Below are 24846 nucleotides of genomic sequence, written 5' to 3' on the forward strand. Positions count from 1 at the left end.
TTCCGTGCACATACTTTCCTCTTTCTGCCGTGGGGGTGAGGTGGTACAGGGCCAGAGGTGTCTATTAGGTAGAAAGAGTTGCCTCGCATGGTGAGGAACTTTAATCCCCAAGGATTAGAAGGACCCTACGGTGTTTCATAGAATAAGACTAACAGAGTAGTAGTGACAGAATCACCTGTGTAATTTCTAAGATGCATATTCTTGGGCTTCAGATGAGTCCTAATGAGTCATATTTTCTGAAGTGCCCCTCGGGGTGCTATTGTTAATAAATACCGCCCCCCAATTTTAATGTTCACAGTAATCATTAAGAACCACCGTTCTAAGTAGCTAGGAGATGGAAAGGCCCAGGATGTAGGAGATTTACAGAATCATGAAAGTAGATCCCCTCAGCAAAGGCCCCCTGGAATTGGGGAGTGCTTGTAGCCTCAAGAATAAGGAGGGAGAAGCTGAGCTGGATGAAGGGAGCCTGTCTGTGTGCACATGGGGGAGGGGGTCGCTTTGCAGTCTCTGTGGCTCTGAGCTTCCTTCCTATCGCATCGTCCCTTTGTATCCAACAACCCAGCCCCCTCACTTCTAGGCTACAGACAACACCATGTACAAACCACAGCAAATTTATTACTCAACGTCCAGTGCCACATCATAGCACCACCAGAGCCCTCACCTTCCCTCCCCACCTGGCCCCAAGGGTACTCCCGAAATGGAAAAAAAATGAAAGTAAACCCAGATCCCTGCTCCTCCTCTGGAAGAAGGGGCCTTAGCCCTGGAGAAGTCCCCCTTCCACAGGTCCCAGCAGGCAGGAGACAGTGAGGCTCCAGGCTCCAACGACAGAGAGAACATGCAGGCAGGAGCTGGAGCAGAGGCCCGTGTCTGTGGGAGAGGAGTGGGAGGGAAGGGCACTGCCTGAGGAGTCCGGGCATCTGGCCGTCCCGGGTGCACGCGGGAGCTTCCGGGCAGCAGGGGCCGGCCTCTGGTGGGTTAGCGCTTGGACAGCTCGTGGGACAGCCAGTCGAGCCCATCATACAGACCCGTGCCTTGGGTGGCACAGGTGGCCTGGACGTACCACTGAGGGGAGAAGGAAAGAGAGCTCAGCAGCAGGGAAGATGAGGGGACGCCTTTACATCCTGCCCACCGCCCCCCCCGGCCCCATGGCACCCTTGGGCGATGCGGGACCCTCACCGTGCGGCTCCGCAAGTGCTGCAGGCCCAGCTTGTCAGTGAGCTCGCTCACGGGCATGGCGTTGGGCATGTCCTGCTTGTTGGCAAACACCAGCAGCACGGCATCCCGCAGCTCATCCTCCTGCAGCTGAGACGGGTGAAGGGGATGGAGTCCGGCGTCCTGGCAAAGTCTCCAGGCCTCCCCTTCCCACTGTGCAGGGAAACCTCCCTTTCTGCCTTCTAACATATTTGTGGGGAAAATGTAATATCATGTAGTCTGAGCTGAACACAAGCTTCCTAAGTCAGCTTGCAGCCATCTGGCCTTAAATCCAAAAAGAGCCTTTTTTCAAATGACTTGCCCTAGTCAAAATGGCAACGTTTCTCAATGGAAAAACAAGAATGTTAAGAGGATGTTTCCCGCCACCACACATAATTCCCCTTTCCCCACCAACACCTCGGGTGTGAAGACATGAGGATTCAAGGGAAAAGTCAGTCTTGGGCTTTTTGACCTGACTCCAGTTCAAAACACAGTGAGGTATGCCTTCCAACTGCGTCCACACAGAGAAACACAGTCAAGGCCTGTGAGACATTTCCTGACTTTCACCCAGGCTCAGAGATCTCAGAGCTCTGTCTCTGAACGAGGGCTCTGTTCCCAGGGCTCTGGGTGCTCACCATCTTCTGGAGCTCATCAGCAGATTCCTGGACCCTCTCTCGGTCATTACTGTCCACTACGAAGATGAGGCCCTGGGCGAGAAGGAAGAACGGACAAGCCATCACTCCCAGCTGGGACATACCCTAGTCTGGCTCTTTCTTTTTCCCATCTTCTCATCTTAAAACTTTTCACTAAGCTTCTGCAGACACGGTGGCACCAACTGGAGACACCATGCAAAGGATACAGCCTTTGCCCTCAGGCAAGCAGTGTAGTTAGAAGAAGCGCAAGGGACCAGGGAAAGACCATACGAGAGCTAAATGAGGCAGCATGAGTGCGCCTGGCTGCCTCAGTCAGAACTGTGAGTTCAAGTCCCACGTTGGGAGAAAAAGCTGACTTTAAAAACAAACAAACAAATAAATGAGGCAGCATAGCCCCAGAGTTCTGGTTCTCAGAAGCTAAGGTAGCTAAGTCTCAGAAAACTAAAGGCATTCCTGAAGGATGAGGAGAGGTAAGGCTACAACTGTGGATAGATGGGAGGTAAAGGTTTTTTCCCCTGGCTTTCGAGACAGGCCTAGGCCAACATCTCAGTCACAGCCCTAACACCTTCTCTCCTGGGGTTGGGGAGCCCCACCCCACCTGAGTGTTCTGGAAGTAGTGCCGCCACAGAGGCCGAATCTTGTCCTGGCCTCCCACGTCCCAGACTGTGAAACAAATGTTCTTGTATTCCACTGTTTCCACATTGAAGCCTGGAGATAATTGGAAAAAAAATATGAGAACCAAGTCCTGAAAGAAAGGAACTCTCTAAATCTAGGTGGATTCACTGGGGACATAAAACCAGAAGGCAATGATCAAGTCCCATGGGAAGAGAACCCCAGAGAACAGGCAGTCCACAGACCAGGCCTGGCTAGGTCACATACACCCTGCCTGAGCACCATCCAGCAACTAAAGGTAACTGTGACCCACTTCTCAGGTAGCAGTATCTGCTGTCAGGGTCAGCTCTCTGCACAGAGATAAGGGCCTCAGGCAGAATGGGTAGCAAACCCTGGGAAGGCCTGCTGCCAGCCTCCCGCTCCTCCCAGCCTTGCCTCAGAACTCACCTATGGTGGGGATGGTGGTGACAATCTCCCCCAACTTCAGTTTGTACAAGATTGTGGTCTTGCCAGCTGCATCCAAGCCAACTGCAAGGAGAGGGGCATAGGGATGGAGACGGGAGCGAGGGAGCCCTCTAGAGACCAGGAAAGGGGAGAAGCCAGGACAGCTGATGGAGACGGGGGCGGAGAGCCCAAGCGCCTGCAGGTGCGCTCTGTTCTCTACCTTCGAGGCCTTAAGAGCAGTCTGGGTGGTGAGCACCAACTCGTGCCCCAAAACGGGCGAGAGGCGGGAGACGGCTAGGGGGGAAAGGGCATGGGAGGACGGCTGCGCTCCTTTTAAAAGTCGTCTCCAAGGGCGGAATCCTCCCTTCTTCCCAGCCGGGCTGGGGAGGAGGGAGCTTCACCCCACCCAGGCCCGCAGCTCCCGGGCTCAGGCCCGGAGATCGGCGCTGCAGACCGCGACCAGCCTGAGAGCAGTGACCCCCGGGGGGTTAGGAGGCAGGTGACTCCAGATCAGAGACCCGGCTGAACTGGGCTCGGAGGGACGCGGGGGCGGGAGGGCTGCGCGGGGACCGGCGCTCCGGTCCGGGCCGCGCGCTAGATCTGCCTCACCCATGAGGATCCTCATCTGCTTCTTCCCGAAGATCCGCGAAAAGAGCGCGGACACGGTGAGGCCCATGGCGGGGCCCGGGGGAGGGGGTGCGGGCACGGACGCGGGGTGCGGGCTGGAACCGGCCGGCCGCTGGGGGATGGGGCACAGCAGCAGGAGGAGGAGGCTCCGCCACCGCCTCCGCGCGTCCCGGCCCGTCCTACGTCATCGCGGGCCCGCCCTCGACATGGCCCCGCCCCCGCCCCGCCCCTTCCCCGCCCCCAGGCTCCGGCTCTGGCAAAATCTGAAGCTTGGAGTCTCTAAAGTCTCGCGGCGTCCCGCGCCGGCTTTAAAGAGGATTGGGATCTCGGTCTCTCCCCGTTTCTAGAATGCTGGCAGGTCTGTGGCTGCTTCACTGGCAGCCCGAGCGGGGTCGAGGAGAGTCTACAATGTTTCACAACGGCCCCCGACCCGCAGCTTAAGTGGCCGGCCCCTGGGCTTTGGTTCGTTGCGTCCAGTCTGCCCTGCTCTCAGGTTTAGCTCTTTCGAACTAGCATCACCCACTGTATGCACCGCCCTCCTAGGGGAGCGGAAGCTCTGTGCTCCCGTCTTAGTCTTCTCTTTGGCCCCTTCAGCTCCCAGAGAGGGGCTTTGAGCGTTGCAGGTGGTTCAAGTGACCGTAGAATCTCGAGAGGAGTGCGCGGGAGGTGGGAAGAGAAGGTGCCCCAGCGCTAGCTGGCTTTCTTGGTTTCGCAGTCAGCAGAATCTGCTCCTGCCTACAGGAGAAACTGGCCCTTGCCTGGAAGGGCCCCGGACTCAACGTCCTTCAGCTGACCGAGGCAGCCTTTCTGAAGCTTCTTCACTTTGCCACAGACCTGGGAACCCGGATTTTTAATGTCCTCCAATCCAGGAATTTATGAAACTCTTGTCGCTCTCGACAAAAGTGCTTCACAAGTAATTTCCCCACTAAGCAACGAGGGGGAATAGCAAAGACAGGAATTTAAATTTCTTCTACGATAGAGACTGAGTCAGTGCCAGGCACCTAATAAATGCTTAAATACAGTACTTGGTTTGGATGATCTAATAGGCGGCTCAGTGGAGCAAAGTCAAGCAATTTGAAACCTACATGCCAGTAGGCTTGTAGGATCAATTGCTTATGGACTGGACATTGTGAGATGAGCTGAGAATCAGAGAACCTTCATTGATTCACTCATTCAACAAAGATTGAATGCCTACCATGTACCGTTGGTCCACGTCTCAATTCAAATCTCAGTTCTGCCTTTTACCCCCTTTTTTGGAGGGCTTAGCTTCAATGATCCTCACAACCTGTTATTTTCTACAAAAGGAGAAACAATATATCTAAATGTTTTGTATAGTGCAGCTGGATTTTATCTGGGCCACAGATATTGTTTGAACAGACAAATTATCTGAACAGACCTCCAGGGTCTGCCCTGTCCTGACCTGAAAAGTCTGTAAAGAGAACAGACTTTGGGCACCAGGTATGAGTGAGTCCATGACTTTCCTTGACTTTTCAGCCACAGACTTGCATTCTTAAGAAGGCTTTTTACAAGGTTGAAGAGTGCGTTTAAGAGTCTCAGTATAATAACAGAACTAGTAGTAAGGAAGTCAGGTCAGTTCCACATCTTTAATTAAAAGAGCCAATCCCTGTTGTCTGCCCCTGCTGTCCTTGCTCTGTTTCACTACCATCTCTTCCTCAAGACAGAAATAGCCTCCTTACCAGTCTCCTGCTCTTTGAGCTCCTTGAGCTCTTGCTCATTTAAGTCTGGATGATGCCACCCAAGATTAAAATCTTTTAGTGTCTTCTTAGCGCCCAGGATAAAGTCTAAATGCCTTAATTTGTGTCTCCACCTATTGTGCCTGGCCCATCTGTTGCCAACCTCCTTGACATACCATAAGCTATGGCCATGGGGTGATTATCAGTGCTTCTCCGGTGAGCCAGGCTCTCTGATGCCCTAGGAGTCCCAGCAATCTTTTCTCTCTGCCCAGAATGCTTGTTTCCCTCATCTTTAGTTAGATGGATAATTGCTACTTATGCTTCAGATCCCCAGGTATTTTCCCTGAACCTTTTCTGCTTCCCCTAGACAGGCCTCCCTCCTCTTAACTTCTGTAGCACTTTGAATATACCCATGCATGCTGGTATGAGAGCAGGACTTGTGTTTTTATCTCTGCTTTCTCACTAGATAGGAGCTCCTTGAGGGCAGGGCCTTGTCTCTTCTTCGTGGTCACCTGGAACAGGACTTGGTATGTTGAGAGGTAGACAGATATAGATAGGATTCCTAGTTGTGTGACCTTGAGCACGTTATTTAACCCATGTCTCGTGTTTCCACCCACTGAGCAGAATAGCTGCAAGGGCTAAATAAAACTCTTGTGAAGGTCTTGGAGTACAGTTGGCACATAAGTTGGAGGTCATGGCCGTAGGGTGCCCTCCACACATATTTGTTGAATCAACTCAGCAGAACTCAGGAAGGGTGCTAATAATTATTATACTGTACACCGAACAGGTGCCGAAACTGTCTATCAAGGGTTGCAGTTTTCGTAGTCTAAATGGGAGTCTGACTTGTTGATCTTCAGGGACAGAGATACTGAGCCTCAAATGTGGGGAAGTGTCGCTCATCAGGCTGTTTGAGAAGGACTCAGTGCGGCGTTTCCTCCCGCCCCTCGCTCCTCGTAGCCCGAAGGTAAGCTCGGGCGCCGTCACGAAAACATAAACACTCCGGAGTACTCGACTTTGCTTGCCCTGCGTTCATAGCCTTGCTGGGTTCAGAACAGGCCACCTCCCACCCACCCGCCGAAGTAGCTCCGCCTACCGCGCGCCCACTGGGGGCGGAGCCTGTTGCGTCTCGCTGTCGTCACTTCCAGGGGACCCGGAAGCGCCGTTCTCCGGCCGCTGTACTTAGAAAGTCGTGATGGATATACGTTGGATTTAAGCCCGTGGCCGACCGTGGGCCGAGGGCCGGCGGGGACTGCGGTGGCCCGGGCGAGTGCGAAGCAGTTTCTGGGGCAGTACAGGCGATTCCTGGCCGTGTGCTTCTCTTGTGGCGGTGTCGCCCCGCCTCTAGGATAGGACTGGCCGCGGCTCTCGGTGCCTAGGACCCGGCGGGCGCTTCTGCAGGCTGCCCCGTGTCCGGCATCCGGTCCCCGACAGCTTGGAGGAGCGCCTTTGGGAACAGTTATCTCCCCGTCGTTCACTGCTCCCGCCAAGGTCTTCGCGACCCTCTTCTGGTCGAAGTCGAACAACCCGTTCTGACCATGGAGAAGTTTGGCATGAATTTCGGGGGCGGGCCGAGCAAGAAGGACCTGCTGGAGACCATTGAGACTCAGAAGAAGCAGCTCCTCCAGTACCAGGCACGTCTTAAGGATGTGGTCCGCGCCTATAAAAGCCTCTTGAAAGAGAAGGAGGCTCTAGAGGCCAGCATTAAGGTGCTGTCGGTATCCCACGAGGCGGATGTCAGCCTCACAGGTGTCCAGCCTCCAGGCCTCTCTTTTCCTGACTCTGTGGATGACCGATGTTCCAGTCACAGCGAGGATAGCACTGGGACTGCCACCAGCTTGGATACTGCGGCAAGTCTCACCAGCACCAAGGGTGAATTTGGAGTAGAGGATGACAGGCCGGCTCGTGGACTCCCACCTCCAAAGTCCGAAGAAGCCAGCGGGTCCGAGAGTGGCATTAGCAGTAGCAGTGGGGATGGACCATCTGGGGGTGGGGAAGTGGACAAACGACTGCACCAGCTGAAGACTCAGTTGGCTACTTTGACCAGCTCTTTGGCTACAGTCACGCAGGAGAAGTCTCGCATGGAAGCTTCTTACCTGGCTGACAAGAAGAAGATGAAACAGGACTTAGAAGATACCAGTAAAAAGGCAGAGGAGGAGCGGGGCCGTCTGGAGGGAGAATTGAAGGGGCTGCAGGAGCAGATAGCAGAAACCAAAGCCCGACTTATCACCCAGCAGCATGATCGGGCTCAAGAGCAGAGTGACCATGCCTTGATGCTTCGTGAGCTCCAGAAACTGCTGCAGGAGGAGAGGACCCAGCGCCAGGACTTGGAGCTTCGGCTGGAAGAGACCAGAGAAGCCCTGGCAGGACGCGCTTATGCAGCTGGTCAGATGGAAGGGTTTGAGCTGCAGACCAAGCAGCTGACCCGTGAGGTGGAGGACTTGAAAGGTGAGCTGCAGGCTCTTCGGGATGAGAAGAATCGGCCTGACCCTCGGCTGCGGGAGCTTCAGGAAGAGGCTGCCTGCCTGAAGAGCCATTTCCAGGCTCAGCTGCAGCAGGAAATGAGGAAGGTAATTACTGTCATCTCCTTCAAATGTTAGTCATTTAGCCCAGAGTGGGAAATATCAGGGTTTTGTCTCTTTTGGTAATTAGAACTAAGTGGCTGCCGTGTTGATGCTATTCAGGAGGTTGCACTGTGAGTCCTGGGAAGTCGGTGTGGTGTGGTGTGGACAGTATCCACAGAATGTGCTTCCAACAGATTGTGGACTTCCTCAGTGTAGGCTGGTTTGGGACGAGACACCTCTGAACTTCTGGCCTTGGCATTAGCAGCTGTGCTCCGTGGGGCAGCACAGTTTCAGCTGTGCAGTGAAAGGAGTGTGTCTGCCTCTAGGCAGATGCGTTACACAGGGAGCGGTATACGCCTGTAGGTAGGGTGGCTGCGGGGAGGGGGAGGTGGTGCAAAAGGAAGTCTCAGAAGCAGCCTCTTATAATTGCTTCTAGTCAGTTAACCTGTTCTGGAAAGGTGTGCTATTTTACAGTGCCCCTTTCCTCGTGGAGAGAGATCCAACTGAGTTTTGAATTTCCAGGAATATTGGGAGAGGAAAAGAATGTCTTGTGATTTCTTGGTGGGATTTGGGGCAACAGATGACAAACAAAGATAACGCAGTTTTCGTGTGAGCCTTGTGTATGACAGGAGACAGGAGACACTAGAGCAGAACAACAGCAGATACGCGGAGGTTCTTAATATTGTTTGCTGTAACGTATCTCTGGGAGCAGAACCCCACCAGGTTATAGGAACGTTCGTTAGTTTCCAAAGCAACAGGAAAAGCCCCAGTGCCCCTTCTCACCAGGCCATCTGAGTCCTGTGACCCCTTTGCTCCCCTCTCTTGCTCTCTCAGTTTGCTCTAGGCCTTTGTGGCTTTTCTGGATGCATTTCCATCTGTCCCCTTGCCTTACAGACAGCCCTTGCAGAGGATCAGCTACGCCAGCAATCCCAGGTGGAAGAGCAGAGGGTGGCGGCCCTGGAGAATCAAATCTCTGAGGTGTCCGAGCTGCTGGGCACCTATGAGAAAGCCAAGCAGAAGGACCAGCTGGCTATCCAGAAGCTAAAGGAGCGCATCCTGCAGCTGGACCTGGAGAACAAGACGCTGGCGCTTGCCGCCTCCAGCCGCTCCCCGCTGGACAGCCATGGCGAGGAGTCCAGTCTGGATGTCAATGTCCTGAAGGATAAGATGGAGCAGCTGAAGAGGCTGCTGCAGGTGGCGGCCAGGAAAAGCCAGGTAACCCTGGACGTGGAGAAGCTCTGTGACCTGGAGATAATGGCTGGCTCGGAGGCCGCTGATGGGGAGAAGGCTTCGGCGCTCTACTACCAACAGGAGCTGAAGCAGCTGAAGGAGGAGTTCGAGAGGTACAAGATGAGGGCCCAGGTGGTCCTCAAGAGCAAGAACACCAAGGATGGCAATCTGGCCAAGGAGCTGGAGGAGGCCCAGGAGCAGCTCGCCGAGCTGAAGGAGAAGTACATCTCCCTGCGGCTGTCCTGCGAGGAGCTCGAGCGCCAGCACGGGCAGGAGGCCGAGCACTGGAAGCAGGAGCTGGCCCGGCTGCAACACGCGCACCGCCAGGAGCTGGAGCAGAGCCAGCTGGACTTCAGGGAGCGTGCGCTGCGCCTAGAAGAGGAGCTGCACAAGCAGCGGGACCGGGCCCTGGCTGTGCTGGCCGAGAAGGACTTGGAGCTGGAGCAGCTGCGCTCCGTGGCCTTGTCCTCCGGGCTGCCGGGTCGCAGGAGCCCAGTGGGCGGCGGGGGGCCCGGGGACCCGGCCGACACGTCGGCCCCGGACAGCCTGACCCAGGCGCTGCAGCTGGCCGCGGCCAACGAGCCCACGTTCTTCCTGTACGCTGAGCAGCTGGCCCGCAAGGAGGTGGAGATCGCGTCGCTGCGCAAGCAGAAACACAGGGTGGAGGGGGAGGTTCGGCAGCTGCAGGACCGGCTGCTGGAGGAGGGGGAGCGGCACCGAGAGCAGGTAGCCGCCCTGCAGAGCCACATTGAGAAGAACATCAGGGATCAGAGTAGGGAGGGAGCCAACCTGGAGTACCTCAAAAACATCATCTACCGCTTCCTGACCTTGTCTGACAGCCTGGGCCGCCAGCAGACCCTCACGGCCATCCTGACCATCTTGCATTTCAGTCCCGAGGAGAAGCAAGCCATCACGCGCCTCCCAACCGGTGGTGGCTGGTGGCCTTCTGGCAAGAGATGAATGCCCTTTTCGAGGACTCTCGAAATCTCTGTGCCTCTGGTGTGGGAAGGGACAGCCTGGTTTCTGCTGCCCCTTCTCTTAACATTATAATTTTTTTCTTCACTGTGTTGAACTGGAAGAGTCTTTAATGTGGGATGGTATTTTTTGCCAAATGCCATGAATGCCACATTGTCCTTGGGCCCTAGATATACTGAAAATGTCCGAATAATACTTGGATGGTGCATTTGTGAGGGGAAGACGGGGGACAGATGAAGACTGGGAGGTGCCAAAGTTGGGGAGGTGGTGAGAATGTTTCAAAATAAGACTTTCTGTTTTAGTATTACACTCCTAGCACAGAACCAGGAGTTAATGTGACTCCAAAGGGAGTTCAGTTATTTCTAAATACTCACAAGGACCGGCTGTTCATGCCCCATCTCATAATCTGAGTCTGGTCCACCGATGCCCCAATTTTCTGGGGACATAAATCAGGGCTGGAGAGGAACCAAGAAGTTTGAAATAGTGACCGATTGTCCCCTGTTGTCCACAGATTCTTCCATTCTGGACCTGGGGAACTTATCTAGCTGGGGCTAGTATGGCCTGGTTAGTCTGGACAAAACATACCCATAAGGATGTAGTATGTATGTAGAGGGCCCCGAGCACCATGGCAGTCCTAGGGATTTCCTGAGTAACCCGCTTTTGGCCTGCATAGGGTTTCCGTGGGCCTCTTGCATTTGACCCTGCCTTAACCTGTCTGTCTCAGTTTGGTCTGGGATTGTGAGTAAATGATTTTGCTAGCTTTTCCTCGATGCTGAACTTCCATTAAGAAAAAACCCTGGCTTTCTTACAGCAGAGGATCTGATTGGGAAACTGAGCCTGTCTGGTTACAAAGAATTAGCTCAGAGATTTACAACTTCCTCACCTCCCCGCAGCTGTTTCTGCCTTTGTAAGGACTGAGAAGAGGAGGATTTGCTGATTCTAGAAGATTCTGTGACCCTCACAAGAATGTGGTGGAAGTTCAGCCAAGGAGCTGGGGGTGCCAGCTGCCCCGTGGACAGCATTCTGGCTAAATCTTCATGTCCCTGCAAGCCAGGGTGTTCGTGGGTTATTGCCTCCAGGGTATTTTGGCCACTCCTTTAGCGGGTCACAGAGTTTCAGTACACAATCCTCATCTTCTCCACATGCATTACTATAATTTTTCCTCCTTCCTGGGTTTCTTTTTTAATGTTTGGTCTTGCACAAGTCGATTTAATCCGCACATAAGAAAAGGGAGCCTCAGGCCATCTGGAAAGGAGGGACTTAGCAAAGTTGGGTTCAGATGATATCGTTCCCCTATTCTGCCCTTTCCTCCGTCTGCTCTTGATCTGGTTGTAGAGATCTTTGGACCCTAAAGACGAGTGCTTTGTCACTGACTGGACTAATGTGTATCTTTTCTGTTATGTCATCACAGCTGTTTTGTGAGGGTTTAGGGTGCAGAAGACTTTGATTAAATATGCTAATTGGGGGGCTGGATGTCCTAGACTGTCTACGAACAGCAGACTCAATGAAACAGATGCGATGTGTTCAAATGATAACAGACCACAGAGTCATTAAATCTGAACAACCTGACTTATTACGTGCTTCTTAACAGCATGCATGCCTGTGCACGCGCGCGCGCACACACACACACACACACACGTATATACACATACACAGAGTGTGAGTGTAAATGGTGAATAAAAAGGATGGAGATAATGTATTAATCCATGAGTTTGAGGGGTACCTGGAGGGTCAGTCTGTTAGGCACCTGCCTCCGGCTCAGGTCATGATCTCAGGGTCCTGGGATCGAGCCCCTCATCAGACTCTGCACTCAGCAGGGAGTCTGCTTGTCCCTCTGCCCCTCCTCGTCCCCATGCTTACTTGCTCTCTCTCTCAAATAAATAAAATCTTGAAAAAAACAAACAAACCATGAGCTTGAATCTAGAGAGGAACCTCTCAGTGCTTTAACTACCTTAATTACAAAACAAATTTTTCAACCTCCAATTATGTGTGTGTGTAAGCAGCTACACTACACTTTCCCCTGGGTTTGGTGGGCAGGCTTGAAACTTCCATAATTGCTGCTTGAAACTTCAGAAGTAATCAGGTCTTTTAATGCTCTGTTATGCTTCAAATCCGGGTTTACAGTATTCTGGGAAAGTTTCTCAGGATTTCAGACTGAACTAAAATCATCATCTCTTAATTGTGATCTCCTTAAATGTAGCACATATTTTGATTGTGATTTCTAGGTGGTTTTGGACAGCATAGAAAGATCCAAGGTCACAGCTACTTTCCTAGGACTAATAATTCCTGTGCTTTTGACTTTTGAGAAGATACCATACAGGCAAAGAAGCAAGTCAAGTTCTGATTAATAATTTTTAAAAAAACTATTAATACTTATAAGCCTGTGAACACTCCCCTACTGAAAAGGAAAAGGCTTGGTCCCTTCCCACCCTTAAGAACACAAGGTCTTTATCTCCCCACATTTTCCTCCCAGGTATATTTTCCAGTTTCTTGACTGATTTTCCAGTGCTGGATACTCAAAGGAAAGGGAGAGAAAAAGAATTGAGATCAGATACAGTCAGAGAAAAATAAGTTTTCCCTTGGCCTTTCTTCCAGAGTATCAGACATTGCATGAGGTGTATCAACATTAAGTAGGGAGACGACCTTATTGTTTATTACCACAGAAATTGGGAGGATTGCTGAGAAGAACAAATGCAGGGAGAAGGGGCAGGTAAGTCAAGTTGATCATTCTAAGGGCTTTCTGCTTTCCTTGCTCCCCATCTCTTGTTGGGTATCTACTCTCTGGGGAATAAATAGCCATATAATCATGCCCTAGATGTAAGACCCCATCTGTTATCCAGAACTGTAGGGCTCTTGGCTTTTCTTGAGAAGCTGCCACTGCAGGGCTGTGTTTGGGAACTCTTGCCAACTGCGCCAGCACCATGTCGAGCCATTCATACCCATTGCATCATTTACTCCGCGTGTGTGTTGTATCGTCCATTTTTACAGACCAGGTGAGAGTGGTTGAGGTGTTAACGTTTGCCCAAGGTCATGTAACTGTTAGGTGTCCAAACCAGGTCTGAGTACCCAGCGCCGGCTCGGTCTAGGTGTGCTGTCTTCTCAGGACTTGTAAGAATCAGTGCCTGTCTCTGCAGGTGACTGCTGTGGCTGGAGAGACCGATCTCTAGGTTGAACTGGGTGGGTTCAAATGGAGAGAAAGTCTCCAGCTGTAAAACTGCAGCAACGTGGCTATGCTGGAGAGCTAAACAGGCAACGTTGGTTCTTTATAAAGCTGCCCGGTCCCCCAGGCTCTAGATGACCGCTCATTTTTAGGACTTGGATCACTTAACAGAGCAAAAGGAGGGCTGGGTATTGCTGTAGTGGGTTCCAACTCTAGTCTCTAGTAAAGCTGGGCAAACATAGAAGGCTAACGAATGGGTCACTTTACTGATCTCCCATCCCCTTTACTTCCTCCCCTCCTCTACTGTGCCTCACTAGGCAGCCTGCTTACCTCAGCTTGATGGTTGGGGAGCAAGGAACGAGGTTCATACATCCTGGGTTGAAATCTCAATCGGATCTCCTGTCAGTTCTGTGACTTTATAAATTAATCTTACTGAAGTTAATTTTCTTAAAATGGGGATAATACCTATTTCCAGGTTCTGTCCTCCTCTTAAAGAAAAATTAAGTGCATTAAGAACCAGCCCAGTACCCGAAACAAAGTAGGTGCTAACCCACGTTAGATGCTTCCCTCCTCCCGCAGAGTATTTAAGTGACAGAATGGAAGTTAGGCTGAGCTTTCGGGATTTAATTCCAGTGTTTCTTACCCACAAGTGTTGCTGTAAGCAAAAGTAGAAACAACAATGGCCTTTTGTGCAGTGCCTGCTATGAAGGAGGCTGCTGGCTTTTGGCCTACATTGTTTTACTTAATCACACCAAACCTGGGAAGACATTGTTTTACTTAATCACACCGATCTTGGGAAGCTTATCTATTTTAAAAATGAGGACCTTGATGCTGGGAGGAATGAGACGAATTGCCCAAGGCCCAGGGCTGGTAATGGCAGAATCAGAACGCAAACACTCGTATCTGAGGAGGGTACTAGCTAAGCTAGAGTAGGGTCCATTGTCTTTCTCTTAAGTTCAACAGCTCCCAGGCCTCTGGAAATGCAGCTTCAGTGGTGCCTGGGTGGCTCAGTGGGTTAAAGTCTCTGCCTTCGCTGCAGGTGAGGATCCCAGGGGGCTGGGATTGAGCCCTGCATCGGGCTCTCTGCTCCGCAGGGACCCTGCTTCCTCCTCTCTCTCTGCCTACTTGTGATCTCTGTCTGTCAAGTAAATAAATAAAATCTTTTTTTAAAAAACTGCAACTTCAGTCTAGGGAATATCACAGGCCCTTCCTCGGGGGCGGGGAATCCTGTCTCAGTAGCCTAACTCTGTGGGGCAGAGTGTGGGGCCTTAGTGAGCTGAGTCCAGACTAGAAGGAGTCTGGAGACCAAGCTTGTTGTGTTAGGTTTGCAGGCCTACGCGGAGTCACGTGGTAAGTTTCCATTTTCCCAAACTGGGATCCTTGGCACTGTTACTTCTACCTTCACCCATCCCAGCCCCAGCAGTACACTCTTATCCCTTCCAGCGCAGCTGGAATGTCACTTCCTCCATGTTGATTTTTCTTATACTTAGCCATATGCAGGTGCTTCCTTCTCTGAGGTCCTTTGGCACTTTTTTCACACTGACCTTGGACACAGTGATTTCCTGTACTTTTTTTTTTTTTTTTTAATTTTTAAAAGAGGGAGACATGGGGTGGGGGCAGGGCAGAGAGAGAGGGAAGAGCAGGCTCTCTGCTGAGGAGGGAGCACCACACCACCCTGAGCCACCCAGGCACCCAACTTGATAATATTCTTTATAGGATTTGTCTTCCTCTTGTAAAAGATCCTGACAAGGGCCTCATATTGCATTTAGTTGTCATATCTCCTTAGTCTTCTTTAGTCTGGAATAATTCCTTGCCTTTTCATGATCTTTTATGACAGTGGCATTTTTAGATAATACAGCGCCCTCCCTCCTTGAGTTTAAAGTTTCTTCATGATTAGATGCTGGTGATCCAGGCCCTACCAGAATATTATGATCTCAGAATATCACATCTAGAAGCAAATGCTATCCCTTTGCCCCTCATTGGTGATATTAATTGTGGTACCCAGACAGATACCTGATTTCTTCACCGTGTGGTATTTCTGCCTTGGTACTAATCAATCTATGGGGAGGTTGTTTTTTTTTTTTTTTTTTTAATATTTATTTACTTGACAGAGAGGTCACAAGTAGGTAGAGAGGCAGGCAGAGAGAGTGGGGGAAGCAGGCTCCCTGCTGAGCAGAGAGCCCGATGTGCAGCTCACTCCCAGGACCCTGAGACCATGACCCTGAGACCATGACCTGAGCTGAAGGCAGAGGCTTAACCTACTGAGCCATCCAGGCGCCCCTGGGGAGATGTTTTAATTCCCTGCAAATATCCTGCTCCTCATCAAAGTTTCCCTCCTAAATTTAGCATCAACCCATGATAATCCAATCATTACTCTCTTGATCTTGATGGTTGCAAAATGATTTTCAACTCCAGCATTTATCTTTTGGTCCTTGGGTTTTTTTTTTAAGCAAGAGCCTTGCCTTCTCCATCGCTTATTTAATAGTTTACTTATCTATTTATTATTAGCATGAACTGATGGATTCCTATTTTTCCACAGTTTATAATTCACTATTTTCCTTAATTATTTTGGCTCAAATTTCTCAGATTTGGTAAAAGTCCCTTCAAACTCCTATGTTCTGGTGACATTCTCCCATCATTTCTGGCATAAAAATGTGTTTCTGGCTCATCTTATGGGTTCTATACCCTAGTCCTGAAATCAGTGATTTCTTTGGGGGATCCCTGGTTCCTTTTAGTGGAGACTGGTGTTAGAAACCAATATCTGGAAGTGATGTCAGCCCATTGTTACTGGAGTATCTTTGTTTTTAGGTCCTCACAGCAGGCAGGAAATGTATGCATATAGGAAATGTATGCATATAATGTACACACACACATACACATGTGGCTATACACATGCCCACACACTTTACAAATCATGAGTTCACACCATACGTCCAATTCTAATCCATTTCCACACAGTGCTTCTGTATTATCCACCCATTCTGTATTTGTGTTTCCTTCTACAGCAAGAACCCGAGGATGGTGGCCTTTAATGTTTCATTAATATTAAATGCTTCATTAACATTTAAAAAGTAGGCAGAGTGAAAAGAGCACAGGGAGACAGATAAGGAACAACCAGAAAAGGAGGAGAAATCCAGTGAGGGGATGTCAAAGAATTCAAAGAAGAGTGAGTTTCATCATGGAGTGAGTGCTCAACCCTGTCAAAAATTTTTTAAATTTGTTTTATTAAAAAAAAAAAAAGATTATTTGAAAGAAAAGAGGGAGAGAGAGTCTCAAGCAGGCTGCAGTGAGCATGGAGCCTGAGGCAGGGCTCGATCCCACGACCCGGAGATCATGACCTGAGCTGAAAGCATGAGTCAAATGCCAAATTAACTGCGCCACCCAGGAGCCCTCGGCCCTGTCAAGTTTTAAACCACATTCCAACACGATTTGAAATGACTTTTCAGCATTCACACATATTCCTGCTGTGTGACTCAGCAACCGTTTTTTCATTTTGATGCTCCCTTTCCAGTATCTGTCCACAGGGGTGCTTGCCTTTATGCTGCGTGTACGGGATAGTCCGCGTGCTAATTTGGTGGCTTTTTTTACTTGAGATTATTTTATAATGCGTTTCATTTTCCATGTGTCCCCTCCCCTGTTTTAATGGCTGTGGTGATTAAAGAGGGAAGAGGCCTCCTTTGTTTGAGTTTCTGGGGTTCCCTGGCCACTCACACCTTTGCCCCTGCATCCACTCACCCCCCACCCCCCACCACAACACTTTGGAGAACAGACAGCAACTACACTTAGGCTGTGTTTGCCAAGTTGAAGACTCACAGAGTTGCTGGCATTCAACCCAGAGCAACAGCAATTTCGTATGGTCGCAATCTAACGTGCCAGGTACTGCTTTTGTATGTACGGAAGACTGGATCTAAGAGCTTCTCTCTGCAATGAATTTAATTATTCATTATTTAATCATCAAAACAACCCCATGAAGCATTATTTTCATCATCCTCCTTACATCTGAGGAAACTGAGACAAAGAAAAGTTAAATAACCTGCCCAAGATCCCGTAGCTAGCAAGCAGGAGGTACAGGATTTGGGCCCAGAAAATCCGGCTTTGGGGCTGGGGTTCTTAATCATTACCCTACAATGCCTCTCTAGAAAGGTATCGCTAAGCTTAAAAGGACCAAATCCAAAGTTGTTGAAGGATCTGGAGACAGTTTTCTTGCTAAGTGAATGTGAGTGAGTGAATTGAGTTTCCCCATTTCACAAATTATTTAATGTATGCGTGTGTTCCTCAATAGATGTCAGAAGCAGGAGGCTAGGGAGTGGGTCTACTCCTTATCCCCTCATCCCTAGTGCCCTGTGCAGTGTGCAGAGGAGATATGCCCTCAATATTTGCTGAAGGAGGAAGGAAGGAAGTAAGAGAGGGAGGGAGGGAGGGAGAGAGGAAGGAAGGAAGGAAGGAAGGAAGGAAGGAAGGAAGGAAGGAAGGAAGGATGGAAGGAAGGAATGTAGGTGGTAGGCCTTGGATTGGAGACTGGGAGGGCAGGTGGCATAAAATGCAGCAGGTGTCAGTTTGACTTGTGTGGGGAGTTGGGTGGGGAGGGGCCCCACAGGCTGGGATTTTCTACTTCTGGCATCCAGAGTAGGATGGCCCAGAGGGATGACTGCAAGCCAGAGCTGCTTAGTGTCAGCCAAATGGTGAACCCTTGGCCCAAAGAGGGGCTGCCAGGGTTCAGAAGAGGGTGGAGGCCAGGGGAGAGGGAGGGACAGGGAGGAAGGAAGGAGCCCGTAGCGTCTTCGGGTTCCCTTGCCGTGGGAACCATGCACGCTACTGTGATAGGTCTGGAATGCCTAAACTGCTTGCCTACCTGACTTCAGGTCATGGCCTAGAAGCCCAATGGTGGGAACGCTGAATTAACTTAATGTCTTTGAACTCTTTCCATAAGTGCTAGGTGTGGTAGCAGAATGCCTGCAAACATACAAATGTCCTTAGGAAAAGTGGGCTTTTGATTTCTAGCATCCTGAGACTCAAGTTCTTTGAAGGAGTAGGAGAAAAGGCTGAGGATCACTCCTGAAAGAGATAAAAACAAGATACCAATTTTGTCTTCACTTGTCTCTGGGAACTTTGTGACTCACTGTTTTGTTTTTGTTTTTGTTTTTGTTTTTAAAGATTTATTTATTAGGTATATATAGAGAGAGCGCCTGCACATGTGCAGTGCAGGTTGGGGAGGGGCAGAAGGAGAGGGAGAGAGAGAATCTCAGGCAGGCTCCCTGCTGAGCATGGAGCCCAGTGCGGGCATGATCCCAGGACCCTGAGATCACAACTCAGGCTGAAACCAAGAGTCCGACACCCAACTGACTGAGCTACCTAGTGACCCTGTGACTCATTGCTTTTAATCTGTCAAAAGGGGAAAGAGTGCATTTACATATTTTCTCAAAGTTATTGTGATGATCAAATCAAACAGTGTATTTTAAGTTTTTTAGAAAAGTGTAAAGTATTGGGATGCCTGGGTGGCTCAGTCGGTTAAGAATCTGCCTTTGGCTCAGGTCATGATCTCAGGATCTCCAGATCAAGCCCTGACATTGGGCTCCCTGCTTAGTGAGGAGCCTGTTTCTCCCTCTCTCATTGCCCCTCCCCTGGCTTATACTCTCTCTCTTTAGCAAATAAATAAAATCTTAAAAAAGTGTGAAGTACTATAAAATATAATTATTAATGTCTGACATTTTATACGTGAGATAACATGATACATGGGCAAATTAACTACATGCTGGTGAAATTAACCTCCAGCCTGGCTCCCCATCCCACTGTCTTCCTCAGGAAGTAGGAGTAGATTCGTAGTCTTAAAATGATGAAGTGGGGGGGAAATATTAATAGAAATATTGATTCATGCCTGATGCCATAACAAGTTATCACAAACTGGGTCACTTTAAAATAACTCAAATTATTATCTAACAGTTCTGGAAGTTGTAAGTCTGAGAGAGGTCTCCCTGGACTAAGATCAAGAGGTCCACAGGTCTCTCTGTTCCTTCTGGAGGCTCCAGGGAGAAGCTTTTTCCTTGCCTCTTCCAGCTTCGAGAGGCTCCCTGCGTTCCTTTTCCCTTGGTCCCCTTCCTCCATTTTCAAAGCCAGCGATGTGACATTTCTCTCGCATTTCTCCCAGAGTCACCTCTTCCTCTAGCTCTCTTCTGCCTCTGTCTTCTACTCTCACGGACCCTGTGATTACATTAGGCCCATTGAGATAATCCAGGATCATCTCCGTATTTCAATTCCCTTTTGTCATGTTACCTGATAGGTTCTAGAAATTAGGACACGAACATCTGGGGAGGGGGGCATTAGTCTGCCCACCACAGTATATATTTGGCAAATAATTTACCTGGAAAGAATTTTAGCAAAAGCAAAAATGGAAAATGAAAATTCCCTCTAACTTCCCGGTAATAAAGGCTCCCAGCACTACTGGATGATTCCTAGCGATACTCTTTTACATGGGAAACCAGCAACACCTAGTGTCTCTCCAAATAAATTTCAACAGAAAACACAAAGTGTCCTGTAATTAAAATGGTAGAATAAAAGGTGCAGCCCCGTGCCTGATGGTGGAGAAAGGAAATTCTCACCACTCATAGAGGAAGAAGGCTGATGATCCTCTCTTCTAGCTGTTCTTGTGTTTTGTTTTGTTCATCCATAGCTCTTCAATCTGTTCCTTAGACCCAGTTGTGAGCCCCTACATCCATGCATATAACCAGAAGTATTTAAATTAATTCTGTTGTAGGCATGGCACAATACCAGGCACTGTGATAGAAAGAGAAAGATAAGAACACAATCCCCATCCTCAGATTACTTCCAGTCATATGGGGCAGACAAGACACACCCTGGCAATTAAAGCATATATATGTATCCATTTACAAAACACTAGAGACTTCATGGCCAGGGATACCAGTTATAATGTGGCTTAGTTGTATGTATATCAAAACCCAAAAAACACTGGCTTCCATAGCAGAGAAATTCATTTTTTGTTCTTGTGAAAGAATTTGGGTAGTCATTGGAAGCCCTTCAAAAAGTTCAACACTGAGTTACTATAGGACCCAGCAGTTCCACTCCAAAGTATATAACCAAGAGAATTGAAAACGCACTTCCATACAAGGGCTCTTAGTACATATAATAGCCACAAAGTGGTAACAACCCAAATGCCCTCCATCTGCTTGCTGAATGGATACAAGTGAGGTATAATCCACACACTGGAATATTATCCAACCATAAAAAGGAATGAAGTACTGATACATGCCACAATGTGGATGAATCTGGGAAACATGATGCCAAGTGAAAGAAGCCGGACGCAAAAGGCCACCTATTGTATGATTCCATTCACATGAAATGTCCAGAACAGGTGAATCCGTAGAGACAGAAAACAGATTAGTCATTGCTAGGGGCTGGGGAGCAGGGAGGGAAGAATGGAAGTGACTGTTAATAAGCACAGGATTTCTTTTGGGGGTGATGTTCTGGAATGAGTGGTGATGATTGAAGAGCTTTGTGCATATGCTAAAAACCCTAACAGCCATTGAATTTACACTTTTAAGTGAGTAAATCATTTTATATGTGAATTATATCTCAATAACATTACTAAAAGCATGCTAGGAGAGTCAAAGAGGCAAAAATGGATGATGAATAATCAGAGGACACAGACAAGGATTGAAAAAGTACCTCCCGGTGGTTGTTTGCTCTCCTCCCCCCAGTTCCTTCTCCAGGCCTCAGAGTGGTTGCCCCCTGTTTTCCATGTATTATGTCTCCTTCCTCTCCTCCTCCCCTCCTACAAATAGCAGGATGTTCACTACCTGAGGCTGACCTGGCCCCAGCCAGGGAGAGAGATGGCATTTCTGGTCCCTATGGAGAGAATGTGCTGATGGACACAGAATGGAATCCCCCCCCCCCGCCCCGATCCTGATGGTGTCCCCACATGGGAGAGACTTCCTGTTCAAGGGAATAAATGTCCTTGAGAGTCCTTGGCCCTGATGGTGCAGGGGAGGAGCTCTGTGAGCCTGATACGTCCCTGTGGCTCACCATGCAATTTACCCATCTGTTTGGAGGATGTTGACTGTTAGGGCTGCCTGTGTCCCTAATCTCCATGCAGGATGTGCACTAGCAGTGCCTGTCCCCATGCCCCTCACTGGCTCTGCTTTGAGTCCTCAGGCTATTTCATCCCCCCAGTCCCCAGTGATAGAGAAGTTCCTCATTAACACATTCTGGGATCTCCTTCACAGCCTGTGGTTTTATTAATTTTTTCCTTTTTATTTATTTTATTATTATTTTTTAAATTAACATATAATGTATTATTTGCCCCAGTGGTACAGGTCTGTGAGTCAGACTTACACATTTCACAGCACTCATCATAGCACATACCCTCCCCAGTGTCCATAACCCAGCCACCCTATCCCTTCCCCTCTACCTCCCAGCAACCCTCAGTTTGTTTCATGAGATTAAGAGTCTCTTATGGTTTGTCTCCCTCCCGATGCCATCTTGTTTCATTTTTTCCCCTCCTTATCCCCCATAACCCCCCTGCCTCTCAAATTCCTTATATCAGAGAGATCATATGATAACTGTCTTTCTCTGATTGATTTATTTTGCTCAGCATGATACCCTCTAGTTCCATCCACGTCATTGCAAATGGCAAGATTTCATTTCTTTTGATAGCTGCATAGTATTCCATTGTATATATATACCACAGCTTCTTTATCCATTCATCTGTTGATGGACATCTAGGTTCTTTCCATAGTTTGGCTATTGTGGACATTGCTGCTATAAATATTCAGGTGCACGTGCCTCTTCGGATCACTACATTTGTATCTTCAGGGTAAATACCCAGTAGTGCAATTGCTGGGTCATAGGGTAGCTTTATTTTCAACCTTTTGAGGAACCCCCATACTGTTTTCCAGAGTGGCTGTACCAGCTTGCATTTCCACCAAACATGTAGGAGGGTTTCCCTTTCTCTGCATCCTCCCAATATCTGTTGTTTCCTGACTTGTTAATTTTAGCATTCTGACTGGTGTGAGGTAGTATCTCGCTGTGGTTTCAATTTGTATTTCCCTGATGCCAAGTGGTGTGGAGCACTTTTTCATGTGTCTGTTGGCCATCTCGATGTCTTCTTTGAAGACATTGTCTGTTCATGTCTTCTGCCCATTTCTTGATTGGATTATTTGTTCTTTGGGTGTTGAGTTTGGTAAGTTCTTTATAGATTTTGGATACTAGCCCTTTATCTGATATGCCATTTGCAAATATCTTTTCCCATTCTGTCAGTTGTCTTTTGGTTTTGTTGACTGTTTCCTTTGCTGTGCAAAAGCTTTTGATCTTGATGAAGTCCCAATAGTTCATTTTTGCCCTTGCTTCCCTTGACTTTGGGGATGTTTCTAGGAAGAAGTTGCTATGGCTGAGGTTGAAGAGGTTGCTGCCTGTGTTCTCAAGGATTTGGATGGATTCCTGTCTCACATTGAAGTCCTTCATCCATTTTGAGTCTATTTTTGTGTGTGGTGTAAGGAAATGGTCCAGTTTCATTCTTCTGCATGTGGCTGTCCAATTTTCCCAACACCATTTGTTGAAGAGACTGTCTTTTTTCCACTGGACATTCTTTCCTGCTTTGTCGAAAATTAGTTGACCATAGAGTTGAGGTTCTATTTCTGGGCTCTCCATTCTGTTCCATTGATCTGTGTCTGTTTTTGTGCCAGTACCATATTGTCTTGATGATGACAGCTTTGTAATAGAGCTTGAAGTCTGGAATTGTGATGCTGCCAACTTTGGCTTTCTTTTTCAACATTCCTCTGGCTATTTGGCATCTTTTCTGGTTCCATATAAATTTTAGGATTATTTGTTCCATTTCTTTGAAAAACATTTATGGTATTTTGGTAGGGATTGCATTAAATGTGTAGATTGCTTTAGGTAGCATAGACATTTTCACAATATTTGTTCTTGCAATCCATGAGCATGGAACAGTTTTCCATTTCTTTGTGTCTACCTCAATTTCCTTCATGAGTACTTTATAGTTTTCTGAGTACAGATTCTGCAAGGTTAGTTCAATCAATCAATCAATCAATGCAAAATCAATCAATGTGATACAATACATTAATAAAAGAAAGAATAAGAACCATATGAAACTCTCAATAGATGCTGAAAAAGCATTTGACAAAGTACAGCATCTTTTCTTGATTGAAACTCCTCAAAGTGTAGGGATAGAGGGTGCATACCTCAATATCATCAATCCCATCTATGAAAAACCCACAGTGAATATCATTCTTAATGGAGAAAAATGTGGCTTTATTTTTATTTTTGATCTGTCTCCTGTTCCTCTTCTTGCACCGTACAAACCAAATACTCTTCCTTCTTCCTCCCTCACTCCCTCTCTCCCTCCCTCCTTCCTTCTCTCACTACCTGCCTCCTTTCCTTCCTTCCTCCCTCCCTTCCTTCCTCTCTTGCTCTTTTTTTTTTGTAGTTGTCATACAAAAACCAGTTTATTTGTAGCAAATAAGGAGGTCACAAGGGATAACTTCCAAAGCCTTGACTCCTCAAGTACTGTTTCTGACGTCACTGTAAGAGTTCTTTCACTTGTTCTAATAGGCCTTTGTCAACAGTGCAGATTGAATTAGGCTTCATGCATTACCTTGAGTGACACATGTCTGCCCCAAGTGACCTTTCTCCCCATATGCATGGATTCCAGGAGTCCAGGTAGTGTGGAGATGCATGGAGATGGAGTCTGAGTTGGAGGAACTGTCATAAAAGATGGAATCCCAGCTCTTACAGCCGAAGTGCAAGGAGTCATGATGACTAAATGTAACATGGTATCAGGATGGAATCCTGGGAAAAATGACGTTAGGTAAAAACTAAGACAATATGAATAAAGTATGGACTTTGGTTAATAACAATGTATCGATATTGCTTTATTTATTGAGATGAATGTGCCATATGAATGTAAGATGTTCATCAAAGGGAAAACTGGGTTTGAGGTATGTGGGAACTCTCTATATTATCTTTGAAAATTTTATGTAAGTCTAAAATTATTCTAAAATTAAGACTTCATTAAATCACCCCCAAATATAGTGTCCCCATTCCCATCAGAATATTTAACTCTAGATTGGCCAGACCATCTTAAAGGAAGAGTGTCATCCATATGCCTTCTTTATTTTTTAAAAGATTTTTAATTATTTTTAAGTCATCTCTACACCCAGCGTGGGGCTCAGACTCACAACCCTGAGATCAAGAGACACACACTCTACTGACTTAGCTGGCCAGGTGCCCCCGCATATGCCTTCTTTAAAGGGTAGTTATCAATACCACCTGAATCATTATTGTGGCCTGAAGAAGATCCATTTACCTGTATCAAAGACAGGGTGTTGAAGTCCTGGATGTGTGGGCAGGAAGAAGAGCCCACTGGTGCCGAGGTGCACGTTCTGCTCCCAGGGTGAGTAAATCCTGGGCCATGTCTGAGTGACTCTTAGGAAAGGACTGACCCATGAGGACATATTTCAGGGAGTTCAGGCAAGTTTTGAATCCCTGGCAGAGCCAAAGTTCAGGAGCTGACAGTGTAGCCAAATTTGTGAGTTTAGTCTGAGAATGAGCAAAGGTTGCAGGCATGTAAGCCATGTAACTGGGTCATTCACAAGAGGGTTCAAGGGCTCTAGGTTCCAAGGTCTCTAATTGGGTGCCCTGTAGGGCAGCATATTTCTCATGACAAACTG

General features: G+C 48.3%; 2 protein-coding genes and 1 long non-coding RNA gene across 3 annotated transcripts in view; 2 read left to right on the forward strand and 1 right to left on the reverse strand.

Annotated features, from left to right (window-relative positions):
• Positions 1-945: 945 nt before the first annotated feature.
• On the reverse strand, positions 946-3706 carry ARF5 (ADP ribosylation factor 5). The gene is made up of 6 exons (XM_032869942.1): positions 3510-3706; positions 2904-2984; positions 2443-2552; positions 1827-1898; positions 1177-1302; positions 946-1062 (listed from the first exon to the last, which is right to left on the reverse strand). Exons 1-6 carry the CDS (start codon positions 3574-3576, stop codon positions 976-978), a joined length of 543 nt encoding a protein of 180 aa, XP_032725833.1. The 5' UTR covers positions 3577-3706; the 3' UTR covers positions 946-975.
• Positions 2979-24846, forward strand: part of LOC116874894 — a 29255-nt gene continuing 7387 nt past the window's right edge. Inside the window, exon 1 of the long non-coding RNA XR_004384084.1 lies at positions 2979-3148. This is a non-coding gene — a long non-coding RNA (uncharacterized LOC116874894). The remainder of the gene's footprint in view (positions 3149-24846) is intronic.
• GCC1 (GRIP and coiled-coil domain containing 1) lies at positions 6432-10074 on the forward strand. Its single transcript, XM_032869904.1, has 2 exons — positions 6432-7788; positions 8677-10074. The coding sequence occupies exons 1-2, from the start codon at positions 6757-6759 to the stop codon at positions 9970-9972; spliced, it is 2328 nt and encodes a 775-aa protein (XP_032725795.1). The 5' UTR covers positions 6432-6756; the 3' UTR covers positions 9973-10074.

This window comes from Lontra canadensis, unplaced genomic scaffold (genome assembly GCF_010015895.1).
Source record: "Lontra canadensis isolate GAN:19392208 unplaced genomic scaffold, GSC_riverotter_1.0 scaffold2, whole genome shotgun sequence".
In the NCBI taxonomy this organism is placed as follows: domain Eukaryota; kingdom Metazoa; phylum Chordata; class Mammalia; order Carnivora; family Mustelidae; genus Lontra; species Lontra canadensis.